This window comes from Diadema antillarum, unplaced genomic scaffold, assembly GCF_040938485.1.
Source record: "Diadema antillarum isolate AM-2024a unplaced genomic scaffold, OU_Dant_1.0 scf00000089, whole genome shotgun sequence".
NCBI classification, from domain to species: Eukaryota; Metazoa; Echinodermata; class Echinoidea; order Diadematoida; family Diadematidae; genus Diadema; species Diadema antillarum.
In genome coordinates, this window is record NW_027270978.1 from 311,439 (window position 1) to 329,638 (window position 18,200).

General features: G+C 39.5%; 1 protein-coding gene across 1 annotated transcript in view; it reads right to left on the minus strand.

The window, feature by feature from the left end:
• Positions 1 to 17,946, minus strand: part of LOC139718140 (cadherin EGF LAG seven-pass G-type receptor 2-like) — a 168,677-nt gene extending 150,731 nt beyond the window's left edge. Inside the window, exons 1-2 of the mRNA XM_071629623.1 lie at positions 14,648 to 17,946; positions 4,003 to 4,767 (exon numbers count right to left, since the gene is read on the minus strand). Of these exons, the coding sequence (XP_071485724.1) occupies positions 4,003 to 4,767; positions 14,648 to 17,543 (3,661 nt within the window). The 5' untranslated portion in view covers positions 17,544 to 17,946. The remainder of the gene's footprint in view (positions 1 to 4,002; positions 4,768 to 14,647) is intronic.
• Between the last annotated feature and the right edge of the window lie 254 nt (positions 17,947 to 18,200).

Below are 18,200 nucleotides of genomic sequence, written 5' to 3' on the forward strand. Positions count from 1 at the left end.
ACTGAACATGGAGAGTTGCGGATCCTAGAGATGGTGTTATACAGCACATAAACTGCTCTGGACCTCACAGAAGATGTTATCTAATGTACAGGAAATGTTACAGAACTCAACAACAGGGTAGATTTTGGACAGAGTTGATGAAAGGTGACATTGATTCCGGAAGGCTTATTGGCCCATCAAAGGCATCCATTCGGCGGACTACACCTCACCCTATGGCTATACAGAACAATAGGCAGATTAATAAGATCATTTTCACGACACTCTTAACTCTCCTAATCCCCTTCCTCTCGCCACTACCCTCTCCTCTTCTTTTCTCCCTTCTTCCTTTTCTCTTCCCTCTCTGCTGAAAGAAGAGGGGCCTAGCCTATCTGCTGAGTTGTGTGAAAACATGAGGACAGGGGGATTGTTTTCACCCACCAGACAGTATGTGTATTGATCGGGACTAAAGAGGATCTTTCCCCCACGCCTTTGTTACCAGTGCTCGGCATCGACCCAGGATTGGAAGTGTCCTCCGAGGGGGGAAAAGTGGGTAGGGAGACATATATAGATGCAGAACTTCATACTAATTGTACACATTGTGCACATTGCAAAGCTACTGAAGCTCATTCTGACCGAAACACACATTATGAATAGCCCTACTCACCTATTCATAAACTAGTCTCACCCTGAATCATACAGTCATACATTATAATCAGTCCGTTTTTCCCTCATAAAACCATTTTTCTGTTATATCAATGCCCTCCCTCTTATTCTGGGCTGCTGACACTCAGAATGAGAGTGTTAAAATGTATGTTACATGAAGTGCTTGTGAGGATTTTAGGTATTTCCTTTGCATCAAGCTTTGGTATGGGAATCAAAACAACTGAATCCTAAATGACACTATTGCATCTTTTTGCTCAAATGCTGTTGTGATCGTCTCGTCCATTAATTAAAAAGAATGAGTAACAATTAAATGGTATCTATCTGTCAAATGAAAAACAGCTTTTTGGCATGTTTAATCATGCTAAATAAATACTCCATCTCAATACTCATTGCAAACTAAGTCACCCTTTATCCTTTCGTTCAAGGTGTTTGGATTTTTTTTTTTCTAAAGGGGCCCTAGGTGCTCCATTGATAACTTAATGACATCTGACACATTTAAAAGGATACAGTTCAGTAGCTGCATCCACAAACTAACGGCTGAATTCTAAATTTCGTTCTGTTATCCCATTATTAACCCTTTCTGTGCCAGGGACTTCAGACTGGTGTGTATAATGCTGTGGGGTTTCCTGTACCAATCAGCACTCCAGAGCACACAAAGGATTAAAGATTTCTAGGCACCTCAGGACATTGCGCAGACACTGGAGAGGAGCCAGCCAATCGAAGCATCTTCTTGCCATGTATCAGTATCACGTTTCAAGGGACAGGTGCATGCGAAGACGAAAGTCTGAGTTTCTTTGACAGGCACACATACAAAAAAAAAAAGGAGGATTGATAAGTCGCAGCTCCTCACCAGTAACTACAATCTCCCCCATCTCACCAGGATGAGCAATCTTCACTGTCTTGCTACCATCTTCCACACGGTGATAAAAAACAAGGATGGCTGAGGCCGGGGGAGCGTATCTGAAAGCCTCACTGACAAGTGGGCCGCGTTCTGAGATTGCCAAGTGCCGTCTCCCGTATGGGAATCATGTTCAAAATTGTGTCTGCGGCTGGGGATTTGTTTATTGGTGCAAGACTGACAAGGATATACAAGTTGCTGAGGTCTAAACTATACTGCGACTTCCAAGCATATCATCCTCTCCTTTCTTCATTAACCCACTGGTAGCCAATTCTCCACTGAACCTCTCTGCCATCTGGTCCAGAGTGTGTCAGACTGTCTGTGTGGTTTCACATGTATTTTCTTCTTGTGGTCCCTCTATAGCCCTCTTAGACAATTTAATATCTGCTTATTTTCAAATAAAATCACCAAACAAACAATCAACAAGCACTCGTTCGCTGGATAATTCCTATTACATTCACACGCAACATCAGCTTTCTAAGGGTTCATACAGATATTTATCCTCATTTTCACATTTGACAAAAAAAAATGAATTAAACTAACAAAAGAAATTTGACATTTCTGTGGTAGTTTAAATTGGGTTGACAAGGGATGAAAAGGTACCTCTTCAGCTTTGAAATATAGAGATAGATATAAAGATCGACAGATAGACTGAGAGAGAGAACAAGAGGAGGAAGGAGGATGGACAGTATATTCTACATATTCTCCTCTTGAATTTTCCATATTCTCCACAGCTCCCTCCTACAGGTAGCAAGTACATTTCCTGTTGCTCATTACTCTAGTTTCTCATCTTATTTTCTTTTGATAATAACCAAACAAAGATAAAAGATTTCTGCCTCTTTCATGTCATGTCATAATGACATTCTGTCAAGGCCTGTAGTGTACCACTCTTGGGCATCCAGCGGAAGAGGAGAGAGAAAAAAATGATGGAAAAGGAGACTGCATAATAAAGAGAATGCGGAGGATTAGCCTGATGAGACATGATTAACGACAGGTGACAAAATACCACCGCGGCTTTCGCCTCGCTAGACGCAATCTTGCCGCTCATCCGCCCGTTTCTCCACTGGCTACATGCCGGCATGCCATAGCCAAAATGACTCATGGACTTTAAGTGATCCCAAAAAGCGAAATGCCATTCTCTAACTTTCTGTAACTCCATGTAGCATCTACCTTTAATCAACATTTGGGTATTATTGCTACAATGTATGTGTGACAATGAATGGAATGTGCAATGCAGGTGCATATATTTCATGAAACCATTAGGAAATATAAAACAGTTATGTAAAAATTCTTTTTCGTTTCTAAATCTCTTCCCATGCGGTACTTGTCACTTCTGGTCATTTATCTTTTTGCTTTTTTTGTTGAATTGTTTTTTACTTTTTAACAGAAGTTAAACTACTAATGCTAATGCTAAATTCCATAGAACCTGGCTGCCATGATTTGATGTTTATAAGATGAACTGTCATTCCACAATACATTTTGTATGTTCATGTTAAGAACCATCTCCCTTGCAGTGGCACATGATAAAGCAAGTTATAATAATATGTGGTACTCAACAAGCCCAAGATGCCATACAGCCTAGGTTTACAGTAATTGAAAAGGGCAAAAAAAAAAAAAAAAATGTGTTCCCATCATGCGAGATGGGTGAGCGGGAAACACAATTCTGCTGCATTTGTAACTATGGTGATGATGAGTGATGAATTCATCCCATCTTGAATTTCACTGATGATGGGAAGATGGGCTGCCCATTGACAAGGAGGCTAATCCTTCATTCAAGCACCCAAAAATGGAATGCAGCTGCCAGTTCTTATTCCACTTTGCAGGCAAAACATGCGGCTTCTGGGGCAATGAATTGCGGCAAATCGAAAAAAATATATTTCTGCCGGATGTCTTCTGAACAAGGAAGTTGGACAAGACTTCAGTTTTTTGTCATCTCCAGTCATGATTACTAAATAGTAAGGAAGGCACTGAAAACTCCTTTGCATGGCTGCTGTCGAAGAAAAATGAAACACACTTTACAAAGTATGCTAGTCCAAAGTAGTCATGGACCTTGAAGGTCATACAATAAAGCACAATTAACTCCAATTTGGTATATTATTGTTCAAATACTTGCAAAACACACATACAGCTGGACTTTGCTTTACCTGAAAAAGAGGACTTTAGGCAATCCTTTCAGTGTATTACATTTTGTTGTGGGTAAAAACTTGTCGAAGAACTAGTCATTTACCATCTTGGTGAAGCAATATATTTTTTAAAAAAAGGAAGATATTTGAAATGGCGGATGGGTCTCTTGTAAAACCCTTTGTTCTGTAGGAGGTTAACTTGTATGAAGGTTGACTGTGTGGTAGGTTCAAACTAAAACTGCAGTCATCTACATGCAGTGACAATCATCAGGAGGATGAATTGGATAAGAGCACCCAGCACATGGCAAGCACGCATCAGGAAAAGAGAAAGAATCTCACCTGTGACTCTAACGGTGAACTGGATGGTTTGCGGGATGTCGGAGACTCTCAGACGTGGGTTCAGCCTAATTCCTCCAGTGGTCGTATTCAGCAGCAGGTGATCCTGATCGTTTCCGTTGATGATTTCGTATTCCAGGGTGTCGGACTCATCGGGATCTGTCGCGGGTACCCTTCCAATATCTCCCTCCAGGAAGTATCCTTCATAGTTGTTGAAAAAGATCTCAAAGTCCCCAAGAATGGGTGCGTTGTCGTTGACGTCCGTCACCCTGATGTAAACCGTTGCTTCTGCGAAAAAAGGAACGTTGGTCGCATGGACGACCACCTCGTACTGGTTGCGGGCCTCGTAGTCGAACATCTCCAACGACGTGATCAGTCCAGAATCTGGGTTGATCTCGAAGAAATCCTGGTCGCCTCTGACAATGGTATACTGGATGAGTGAATTGAACCCGGAGTCTGGATCGGTCGCTGTCAGTTTCATCACCTGCTCTCCGGGTATGCGATTCTCTCTGATCGTGACAAAGTATTCCCGTTCAGAAAACGACGGAGGATTGTCGTTGGTGTCCGTGATTTCCACATCGACCATCACCGAGGTGCTCAGCGATGGAACGCCTTGGTCGTAGGCATTAGCCACCAGGTGGTACTCGGCCCGAGACTCGCGGTCCAGCATGGAAGCGACACGGATGACCCCAGACGTTTCATCTATGGTAAACCGCCCACCTCCATCATTCCCGCCTTCAAATGTGTACTTGACTGCACTGTTCATTCCTGAGTTCAACAAAAATAAAAACAAACATGATATAAATACTACATAAATTCAGTTAGAAATATCAGATTCAGATTACATGATGAATAGAGAGCTCTGAACAACATTTAAATGACAATAACATATTACTGTCTGTTCCAACAGCTATGAAGAGCAATTCGAATTAAACTGAAGTGGAGACAATGGTGACGTGCCATTTTGCTCATTCTACTTGGGCATTTAAAAGCTGTGAAAAGAATATGAAAAAGGGAGGGAAACACACAAATATATGTCAACAAAAAAGTGAAATATATATCATATCACCGCATATCGTATTTTCTCACATCTGAGTCATTTATATCTGACATATCAAAATTCATCCAAACAATATATACAAAGGCATTTCAAACGCATCAAAATTTGCACATGAAAACCAAATCATCTATTCATCAGTGTACCTTCCCCCCCCCCAAAAAAAAAAAAGGTTAAATGAAAATGATATTTCAAATGAACCATTTGCAGGTTCAAGCTTAACATTCTGTATTGTGTATGTGGCAGTAATGCCTTCATGTACAAACATATTTTTGTACTATGATCATACAATATTGACACAGTTACATGATTATGTTACTTTTGTGCATCATTAGCACTCCTACTGAGTAAACACAAGGGTGTTAAGAGAACAAAGAATGCCTCTCTATGACAATATGCACTTGGCAGAGCTTCGAGTAGGTTATCATTACTCAGACATTATGGCAATTTTGAGTCTCTTGAAAGACATGAACATCCAGACTTTGTACCTGATAAACAATAAGCTAAGAGCAGTGCTCAATGTTGTATTCAGTCATCACATTACATATTTGGGTTACTTAATTTTTTGTCCCCTTCCAAGTACCCACTGTTCCTAAACTTGTTGCCGGTCTGTGGTGGTGGCACCTAATGTTTGTCTACGCAAAATATTTGGTACATCTGCTCAAAGGTTAAAGGGACTGTACAGTACCGGTTGAGGTAGGGATTCATGTTTTGAACATTCCTAAGTGAGATAATAAAAAGCCTCTTATGAAATATGAAAGAGCATGTAATTTTAAGAAGAATTCAATGTTTATTTGATGAAAATTGGTTTTCAAATGGCCGAGATATCCAAAAAAAAGTTCTAATAATAAAAGGCGACATGCCCCAACTTTATTAGTATCTCTTTGTTTCATCTTGTTTTTGGATATCTCAGCCATTCCAAAAACCGATTTTCATCGAATAAACTTTTGATACCCCTTAGAACTGCATGCTCTTTGACATCTCATAGAGTGGTTTTGAATATCTCACAAAACGTTAAAAGCTAAATCTTCACCTCGACCAGAATTGTACACACCCTTTAACATCACATTTCACATGAACACACTGTGCTTCAGCATTTTGCTGCATTTTTTCATTAGCTCATGCAGAAAGTCTTCATTATGAATTCATGACCTTCAAAGAAAATATACTGTACAATGTAATTCTTCATCATATCCTTGTTTGATTATTTGTCTATACCGTGTAGTTATGTATAGATGTCTACCACATGCTGTCAATCCACAATAAATGGTTGTTATTTATCTGCATCATGTTTAGAATTACAAAAATGGAAAGTGAAGATCTTATTCTACAAGTGTATGCCACACCTCACTAGCTTGTTCTTCAGATGTAAAATGGTTGTTATTTATCTGCATGTTTAGAATTAAAATGGAAAGTGAAGATCTTATTCTACAAGTGTATGCCACACCTCACTAGCTTGTTCTTCACTTGTAAAATCATTTTATCAATTATGCAAATTTTGTTATTACATGATGTATGATATCACTCAGATAGAGAAATCTCAGATGAATAAACAGATCTAACAAATTTGACTAAAAGCAAATAATATTGATTATTTCAGTGCTGATGAATGATCTGTCATATAATTTCACCTGAAACTTGTTTTGATTGATAGAACTTGTACAAGTACATACAAAATAAATGTGCATGAAATCTCTCTTATATTATACATCACTGCATTATTGCAATGAATTATGATAGATGACCTACTGTAGCAGTTACAATCTTGAGCCATATCAATATTTTTGTACAGCATATTTTCTATGTGTATGTGTGGTTTTGTTTGTTAGCTTGTGTGTTTATTTTTGTGGGGTTTTTCTCAGCTTGTTGTTTTATTTGGAGTTTGAGCCATTATCTTGTTCTTTTTTAATGCTTTCTGGTAATATTTTTTGTTTTAACATCCTGCATATGATGTGTTTGTGTGAATGAGGATTTTGTAGTTTTTTCTTTGTTGGTGGTCAAGCATAAAAGTTGGATCATTATTAAACATCATCTGAAAAATAAATGTGTGTCATCTGCACACAAGAAAAAATGTGAAGGAAATGGTATCAATGTCAGAACATCAATTGGGAAATCTCTATTATAAAGGTAAATTGTAAAAAGAGCCATTGTATGGGCACAAACATGCATACTCCTTCATAACAAGCTTAATTTTTTTCATAGGTAGCCTTCCACTCTAAGCATCTGTGTCATACAGTAATCTGATAATCCATGCACGGTAACAGGAATGAAAGATCATGTCCACAAAGCTTCTTTCCTCGGATAACACCTCTTGCAAACATAGGGACAAAAGATATGAAAACACAGAGAGACACTCATATGAGAGAGAAGGCGAGGGGAAAAAAATCTGTCTCTGCCGGGTAAAGTGAACCCTTTGCAAAGTGCACACAAAATAAACTAATTATGAATTAACCAAAGAGGATCCATATCCAATTGTCTGTCCTCGCTCCCGTACCCCGCCTACACCAAGACTATTGAGCCGGTCCAAGAGAGTAGTGGGGGGAAGAGGCCGCATTTGAATATCAATCGCCCCCTTTGTGAATCAGTCTACCGAGCCGGGCCGACTGTGAAACCTCACACACCGATGGATCGCTGGAGCAATCAATGGAAATTATGCGACTCCCCGAGTTAGCTGTCCTTGGTAGCATTGCAAGTTATCTGTACGTGCGTACACAGAGGAGCACTTCACAATTGACTCATCAGGGAGTGTGTTTAGTCACACATGTGGTGCGTTAATCTTGTTACGCGAACGACGACTCTGGACTGGTCCCCCCAAACATGGTATCCGCTTTCTTCATATTTACTCTCCCGACACATGGACATTCTTTTTATCTTTCTCTTTTTCATGAAAAAAAAAGGTAGACTATTGCATGAACATAAAAATATGTCATCAACTGAACGACAGAATTGGATTATAAAAGACAACAAACAATTGACTTGATACGAGTACAGTAAGGTTGAGAAAAATGTGCACTTTTGTCAGAAGTACATTTCAAATATTTGCCATTGTACAACAATGTAATTTGAAACAGCAGAGTATCTTGTTTGATTGCATAAAGATGAATGCTTGCCCAGACTTCATGGCATGACACATTTAATAGGGTCAATGCCACTTTGCTATATATCTTCACTCTATAATTCTTTGGGTTTTATTCAAAGATCTATGTATATTACATCCAAGGTCTGAAAATGTGAAGACAATAACATTTATGTTGTTTAAATGTGATTTTCATCAGCAATACATTTCATTTTTGTTTTCTTTGTGATCAAGGAATGTGAAGACCCCCTGTGAACACATTCAATTCTATGTAGAAAAACACAGATAGGCAGTCATGACGCTAAATTTGCACGATTTGCTCAATACATTCCCTTTGTATTATAAACTCGTCTTTTTCCCCTTAATTGATTATACATAAATTACCCAAAATATGCATCAATATTTTCATTCTTTCTAACACAGTGAAAGAGCACTCAATTTTATTTATAGCTACTGCAGAAGGCAGGGGGATAATGCTATTTGTCAGTAACAATGTGCATTTTTCACCTTTAAAAAAAGATTAAATTTTGTAGAATTCTCTACATTTTCCTTAAATCATTCCACTATTGTGACATTAATGAAATGTTGTAGCCTTCTTATCCAACAATTATGATATGGATTGAACCAACATATAAAAAAAAATAAGGCTTTTTTAATGGATTGGCAAATTTTCCTTAATAACTTTATTGAATTTTTCTGAATTTGCCAAATTATCTGATAAATGTTTGGGGGTAAATTTTCCCTTAGTTTAACAGATTTTGAACAATACTATCTTTTCTTCCAATCTTGTTGGGGGGCGTTTCATCAACGAGTTCGTCGGAGTTTTCACCGACGAAGGATTTATACTGACAACTGTCAAAAGCTAATGAAATCCTTGGTCTGATTGGCTGATAGCAAATTTGTCGGTGAAAACTCCGACGAACTCGTTGATGAAACGCCCCCCCCCCCCTGGTTGGTACTCTTTTAATTCATGAAATTTTATCTAGATGTACTTTTATCAATCCTAGTGGAAAAATACAAACCATAATGAAGCATGATCTGTATTATTTAGAAGTGAAATATAAGCAGAGATGAAGAGTACGGTACAGAAATGTGTGCATCCTTCAATTCAGGCATTAATAAAGTTCTGCTGATGCAGTGTATTGTGCTGTAGACTGCATTCCTATGAAACTTGATGCAGCAGTCGCCTTATTTTAAATCTCTGAGTCAGTTCACTCAAGAGTGGCATCCAGGCAGAAGTCACTCATTTCACTTTCCATCGGCCATCATCCACAATGCCTTCCTTCAAGCCACAGGGATGACCACTCCAACGCCTCCAGAGGGTCAGCCAGAGTCGACCGTACTGCTTGGTTGCTATGGCAACACATCAAGATGTGCATACACAAGGGGAATGCGTGCAGGATTTGTACCATATCTTGTGCGAAGAGTGTGTGGATGCCTATAACTAGCATTATTTACATTTGAAGAATACCTGCTATACGCTACAGCACAATGTGGGTTTTGGACTGCAGGACAGATATAATTGTGGAATCAATGGTACCAAAAGAAGTTTGATTTCTCAACTGGACACGATGTAATTGACATTCTATTTCTGGTTGCATTGTAAGATTTGCTTGTTGACCACTTGACCAGCTGACAATTTTATCTAAGGCTCACTGGATGATTGACCATTACACATAATGCATTTTTATTCATTTGATTGTACAGCCAAACTTTAATTTACTGTACAGATCCACACTGTGGCATTCCTTCCTTTAAAATTGAAAGAGGTAAATATATGTGTGGTTCAGTCAATATCATGTCTGCCTTGCTTTTAAATGGTTCCATGGGTTTGCGTTCAACTGAGCAATATTGTATGCCACTATGCCATCCTCTCTAGTAAGAGGCAAGCACTCTGATCAAAATCAGATTAAATGTAAGGAAGTTGTAAAAAGATTTGCTAAATTTTGCACAACAGTTCTTGTACAGTTGATATGAGTCTGCAAATGAGTGAGCTGATGATGTCATCATCTCATATAATTTCATTCATTGTATAAAAAATGTTTCAAAAATTCAGTTTTATAAAATTGTGCAAAACATAATGTTGTTCTTGAGTGACTTCAAAATAAGGATCAGTCTGATATCAGGATCTGAGAATTGCATTTGAACTAAAAACTTGAAATTTAGAGATTTTATGTAAAAATTTCATGGCAAGTTGTGAGGCAATGATATCATAAACCCACTACTGTACATTCATATTGACTGTTCAATCAGTGTTTTGTGAAAATTAGCAAAACTTCACAATTTCATATCTTCAATAATTTTTATCCTACTCTGATCACATCTTCACTGTTCTGCTCACATCTTCACTGTTCTGCTAGTGAAATTCTTTACTTTCTTTTCAGACTATTAGAGTGTTAACTGGTCCAGAATTCCCCTTAAAGGTCATGTGGGTGTGAGAATCACAGCTTATGAACGTAAAAAAGATCCCACTGACTTTCTTGGTGACTAGAGATTGTCAGAAAACATTAACCAGGCCCATTCACAAACAAGAGTTATTAGATGGAATTGAAGCACATTAATCACCAAACTGAGCATGCCTAAACAATGACCAGAGCATGACCCCGGGCACACAGTGCACAGACCACGCATGGCAAGTTGCATTATGGGATTTAAAAAATTATGGATTATTGTTGTTGTTGTTTTTTGCATAGCAGTCTCACACTTAACTATTCAAGTTACACTGTAGAAGGATTTTCATATGACAATGCAAACAGCGATAGTTACATTTTTTTTTTTTTGTCAACACATACGAATTAGCTGTTTTACATCCATCTGGTTTCTTTTTTTTTTTAACACTGGCTTTTAGGCACGTATAAAAGGGACTAAATTGTGCCATTTATGCCCCAATCATTAACTGTCTGTACATTTTGTACATACATAGGTGTACATTGGACACATTTTGCATTACATATCACCAGTTGTGCAGGATGTAGGCCTACAGTACAGTATGTTGGCCATAAATGCACCATTGTTCACACCAGTCATTTTCACATTGGTACAAAATGGAAGAATATAAATATTTATCCCGTGTGACATGGTTAGGATTGTCACCATAGCAGAAGTACGATCACAGATATAAATTTTAGGAGGACATGATTTGGAGAGTCCCATTCAAATACTGCATTTCCATTCACATTCAAATTGAATGAATCATCTATCAATACATGCTGTATTTGAATGGACCATCTCTCCATATTTGCTTAATGTGTGATAGATATCAAACCTACAAAGAAAAAAATCTCAAAGGATTCCATAGATTCAAATAATGCACATGCAAAGATAGGCATGAGAGAAAGAGAAAAAAAAAGAAAGAAAGGGGAGAGATACAGTGATAACAATATGTTCTTCCCTTCTTTGTGTCTGGCACCCTCTTACCTAAATCCCCTAGAAAATGATGGGTTTCTTTCTCAACCGTTATGCCCGCACACATTCTTCTTTCTTAACTTGCGGACACTTCACTGGCGCAGTGCAAACACACACGATTCAGAGTCCACTCCTGAGAGGGTCAACAGTGCGTGCCCTGCTTTGTCGTTTCACGCACACACATTATTCAGGCAGGTCCAATTCAATGGGGGAAAGAAGTTTTCCCCCAATTGCTCCTTCCAAGCCCACTGCACAAATAATTTCAGTAGAATTCCAAAGCCCAACAGCATGTGATTACAGTGTGTTTTAATGTTCTTCTTTCTTCCTGTTTTTTTATTTAATGCTTTGAAAAATTGTTCTCACAGTGTTGATGTATTAATGCATCCAGCAGCCACACAACCCTAATTGTAAATAGTCCTATATTGTTACTGATAGTGTATTAGGCTGTTACAGACAAAAGCATTTTGAACAGGACTTTGAATACTAAACTGCGCCTGTTGTATTTAATGCAATGTATTTAAGTGTACAGAGAGTGTTTCCTTCCATAGTGTTGCAACGAATAGTTGAGGAATGTGGGGAATAGTGGTGGTTATTGGGAAGCAATTTTTCTTTCCTCACAAACTGGTGTCTTGATTTTAAGATCATCTCATAAAGAGTAGATGTTACATTATAAACAGTGTGTCTTGGATGTGTTTTTTATTTTGTTCTTTTTTGTTTTAAAAAGCAAACTTGCCTGGGATTGACATTTATTTTTTTTCCTGGCTTTCTTAGAAAGACTCCCTCTGGTCATAGCCATCATTGAATATACGCTGGTAGTTATAAAGCAATTGCATAAACTTTACCTTATTGTTCACATTTAAGAATTATTTCTTTTTTCAATAGCCTTATGAGAGAAACATACTTTATTTTCTTTTTGTCATGGTGGAGGTTGAAATCCAGATATACTGATAATCCCAACAACAGGGGGTTTTTTGTCTTATTTTTACATTATATATTCCTTTTTTTTCACTCCAACAATCAAATTTGAGGTGGTAAATGCATGTGATGATAGTATCTTAAAACTGTAATAAAGTCTTTACCCAGAACATTGGGGGAAAATCATATTCAAAATTGTCACGAGTGGGAAAAAAGCAAGACCTTCATAAGAAGAAATGTGAGAAAGGATGAATGTACTCATTTCTCAGTATTACACTCACTCAGAAAAATAAATGTAATAAGGCTTGTCATAGCTCGCTTTAACTTCACAGGGCAATGACCGCCTATCTCGCAGAAACAAAATCCCCTAAAAATGGTTGTTATGCGCCGCAGGCTTTTAGGACAGCTTTGGTGAGCGCAACATGCCGCAGACGATACAGGCATATATGATCACATAGGCATGAGCTGTGAATCTGCCGGGCAACATCATTGGTTTACAGATTTTGCGTTGGGGCGAGATAGAATGGCAATCTGTCAGAGGGATGGAGGTGCCAACACAAGTGTGCACTATGCACACCGTGTTTCAATTACATGGACTCCATGATGGGTGCCCTGCAGCATTTATGCTGTGCACCTCCGGACAAGTATGTTACTCCTATAAATAATGCTAAGAGGACAATCATTTTGCCAACTTCAACCATCTCCCCCTCTCCCCCCCCCCCCCCCCCCCCCACACACACACACACACACAAACACACAGGCCAAGATGTGAAAAAAAGTGTTCTTTCTATTTTTTTTTTCATTTGAAACAATCCTATCCAGAGAAATGTACAAAGAATGTACATGAAGTATGCTGATGTCTTACAAATGAGAGGAATTTTCAACATGACAAGTTAGCCTACAAACAAAAATTGCATACTTTGGGTAGTGGATTTATATTTCCACATGGTTCTATCTTTATCTGATGTAGTTATGGCAAATAATGTACACTATTACATGGACTGTACGTGTGTCTTGCATTTTTTGTGAAAACAAAACTTTTAACGGAAAAGGACTCTCCATTACAACTGTGATAAAGTTATAAAGAAGAAAGATGACCTGTTCTCTTTCATATCAATTCCATACTTCTGTTACCCACATACAAGAATAACATTATTCAGTATCCTTCTTCATTCTGCTGGCCAAAGCACTCACTGTCATTGTCCAAAGTATGATTTAGTAAAATTAAACACTTTGTTGACTTTAAAGTTTGGCAACATAAATGTTATGTCAAATGTTACAAACTATAATTGTGAATATTTCAATATAAGATCATTTATTCCCTTCTGGACTATGTTTGCACTCATCTTGTAGTTTAATTTTTAATTCATTGGATTGTGGAGTGGAGAAGAAATACCAAGGTGCTTCATGGTTGCTTAATATACCACTTGTTACACTTTGAAGACATGTTGAGGAAGTATAATGTCAATTTTACGACTATAAACAAAGAGAAAGTGGTGACATATTCACATTTGTAGTATATTCACATCATAATTTCATGCTGGCCTTAACGACCTGTTATTTCATAGTGCATACCACTAACACCTTGTTAATAATCCAATAGAGACGATCAGTGAGAGATACTACTATTATCAGAAATATTGGCGTGTCAAGGTTACTTGATGATGAGTTCGATCACAAAACTCCATTATTGCGTACTCTATTTTGTATGAAAGTTGCTAACAACAGAAAATATTTAAGAAATATGGAATATTCTTGATCATAATTCAAAGAATATTCCCTTTTAAATGTAACAAGTGAGGTATCGTTTGAAAGGTTTTAAATTACTCTGTTGATCGACTAAACTGAAATGCTAAAATGCTAAAATGTACTATCATCAGAAATATTGGCATGTCAAGGTCACTTGATGAGTTCGATCGCAAAATTCCATTACTGCGTACTCTATTTTGTATGAAAGTTGCTAAACACAGAAAATATTTAAGAAATATGGAATATTCTTGATCATAATTTAAAGAATATTCCTTTTTAAATGTAACAAGTGAGGAATCATTTGAAAGGTTTTAAATCACTTTATTGATAGACTAAACTAAAATGCTAAAAAATAATGCTTTACCCACTTTGTGATCAAAATCTTCATTATGGTTCCTAGTATGTTTCCTTTCATGCAAGACGATGAAATTTAAATACAAACTTACCCTGATCCGCATCTGATGCAGAGATAGTGGTGATACTGGTGAGTGGAGCTGAGTTTTCTTGGATTTCTGCTTCATACTTCGCTGTGGCAAAGACAGGAGCATTATCATTGATGTCTTGTATGGTAATTTGCACAAATGCTCTGGACTGCTGGGGGATGTCGCCGTGGTCACTGGCGGTCACATACAGCGTATAATGGGACGTTGCTTCACGGTCTAGCTCCACTCGGGTGCGTATCTCTCCCGATTCTGCATTGATTTCAAACTCCGGTACATTATCCATGCTGTAGCTTATTTCCGCATTGGATCCCGCATCATTGTCGGAGGCCGAGACTTGGACGACGACGTGGCCAATGGAAACCGACTCGCTGACGTACACATTATACGGTGAGTTCTGAAATACAGGAGCATAGTTGTTGACATCGGTAACATTCACAAGGACTAGACAGGTGCTGTCGTACTGTCCATCAGAAGCGGTGACTGTGAGAGAATAGAAAGATTTGGAATTGTAATTCAGCTGAGAGGTAACTTGAATAGCTCCCTCGTTGTTTTGGCTCCTGATGCCGAATGGGATGCGTCTGTTGGGGTCCTCTGAATCGGCAATCCTGTACGAAATGGTGTTCTGCTCATCAGGGTCTGTTGCCACGACAGTTAGGACTTCATAGCCGCTGAACACATCCTCTCTCACTGAACCTGTATATCTCTCCTGCGGAAATGTGGGAGGGTTATCATTTACATCGGTGACTGTGATCATGACTGAAGCCGTCGCACTCCGTGGAATCTCCCCACCATCAACGGCAAGGACGTTAAATTCCCACTGGTGATTCAACTCACGATCAAGGTTGATGACTGTAGTGATGGCGCCTGATGTTGGTCCGATATCGAACGGAAAGTTGTTCGGAGGATTAGGGATTGAGAATGTTATCCTAGCATTATCTCCTTCATCATCATCTCTTGCATTGACAGACAGAATCGAGTAGTCCACACCAACATCCTCTCTCACGATTCCCTGGTACACATTCTGGGTGAATTGGGGTCCATTGTCATTAACGTCAATGACAGTCACAGTGACAGTGGTAGTATTCTCCCGCGGTGGATTGCCAGAATCTTGGGCACGTATAGTCAGACGGTAGCTTCTAGCAGTTTCAAAGTCGAGCGCATTCTGAAGTGACAGGTATCCGTTGTTGGAGTCAATTCGGAAGCGCCCTTCAAAATTGCCATACGTCAAGCTGTAGTGGACTTCAGCGTTTGCACCTATATCGGCATCTGTGGCGATGACATGGAGAATCTGACTACCAGGGTCGTGCGGACCAACATCTTCCCTGACCGACACCTCATATGATGCTTGTGAAAATTGGGGAGAGTTGTCGTTGACATCTAGAACTGTCAGGGACACTTCTGCTGTAGAATTTCTCCTCATTGGATTTGTTCCCATATCCTGCGCCATCACAATCAAGTTGTACCGTTCAATGCGCTCTCTGTCAAGCCTTTCTCGTGTTTTGATTTCTCCACTAGAGGGATTGATTGTGAACACGTTGTTGGGGCTTTGGCTATTCACAATGCTATACCGAATATTTGCATTGTCCCCGATGTCCCCGTCTGAGGCCTGAACTCTGGTTATCAGTGTTCCCGGATTTTGACTTTCACTGGTGGTAATAACATAGCTGGGCTGCTCAAATATGGGGGTGTGGTCATTGCGATCGTCCACATAAATGGTCAGGTAGGTAGTGGCAGATTTTGGTGGTGTGCCACCGTCAGTCGCAGTGAGACGAAATGTGTGGGATTCTATCGTTTCTCTGTCAAGAGCCATTGTCGTCACTATCAGACCTGTGTCTGGATTGATGTCAAACATGGCTCCACTCCGAGCATCTGACTGAGCTGTCATGCTGTAAGTGAGTTGGCCATTGACACCATCATCATTGTCAGTTGCCGTGATCGTTATTACCACATATCCGGGATCCTCATTCTCTGGGACTCTCTGTGTGTACACAGTACTGCTGAATGAAGGGAAGGTGTTTCGGACCTGCCGTCTAAAACGATTCAAAACGACCTTGCCGTGGCCAGATTTATCTCCACGTGATTGGTCACTTCTTTGATCCTGGTCTGCTGCTTGCAGCTCAATTGATATTGGAATCACTTCATCTTCCTCATCCCCAGAGCGGTAAAACTGACCCCTCGATAAACACGACTCCGGTATGTGCATCGATCCAAGTACGCTCTCTGACTGGTGCTGCAAAACACACAAGATATCCTGCTCCATGGTCAGAATGCCGCTTTTGGGGTCAACACCAAGCTGGTTTGTGTTAGTGTCAAGAAGGTCATACACCACCGGGCATCCTTTTAGAGATGATGGAAGGAAACTTCTCAACTGTAGTAGGATATCTCCAATAAACCAACATGTTCCTTCGGGATACTCAACAAGAATTTGCTGAGGCTGAGTTGCTGTTAATGGAGTATGGCCATGTTGAGAATCAAAATCTTTTTTCCTCGCTTTCCTTGGATGGCAGCCATTCCCATGAACATGAATGGCTATTGGCACCAATGTAGATGATGACAGGCCATTTTTCATTTCTGTTTGATCAGATCTAGTCCTGCTTGTTCGTGCTTGTACATACAAAGTGAAAGGATTCTCATGGAGTAAGCTACAGTCTAATTCGCCACTGAGCGATACATCCCCAGTGCTGCTGTCAATTTGAACACGTTCCTTCGCATCCTCACCTGTCAAAGTTGGATGCAACACGTATGTCCACTCACCGCTTAACGAAATATTAAATATAGAAATGTCAGGTTCGAGAAATGTCGAGACGTGAACGTTAAATGCGGCTAAAGCCGAGCTGTGGAAAACAGCCGCCACCCACAAGATGCGGAGAAGGGACGCCATAGCGCCCCGCAACATCATTTCAAATACCGCTCCGCCTGTCGGTACGTTGCGACGACAAACCGCAGAATTCACTCTGGCTTCTCTGCTCTGGCCACGATTTATGGTATCCGAGTCCCGATATATTCCATGAAACTAAATCACATAATGTTTATCCATCCGGAGGCATCACGTAACATACTTCCATGGTGTTTGAAAAGTTTTCCGAGCACTTTATTAACCCTTATGTCCTGTCTTCCGACTTCATAAATCCGTTTCCACAGAACACGACGTTCTCACGGGAAGTACCAACGGACGTATTAGCAGAAGAGCAGAGAGAAGCGTTCCTATTGGGAGGGCTTCGGCGCGGCGGTCGCCAGTAGAAGGGGCTGATGCATGTACCCCAAACGCTGGTGGTGGTAGAGCGCTCCAGTGATGCGGCACCGCAAGGAGATCCGAAAAACATCACATATCGCACAGTGTACGAAGTGGAGAAACGTATTCACTCTCCGTGTGTTGTCACAAGATGGCAGCATAGTGTATACGATTCGTATGTAATGAAGAGCGGTATCTAGTAATATGTTCAACTTTCTATTTTACAATGATCTGATCCAGGTATTGTTTGCCAGGAAATGAGAAGATAAATGGCAGACATTAGTTTTTGTTTGCCGAGAAGATAAACCTATAGCAAATCATCTT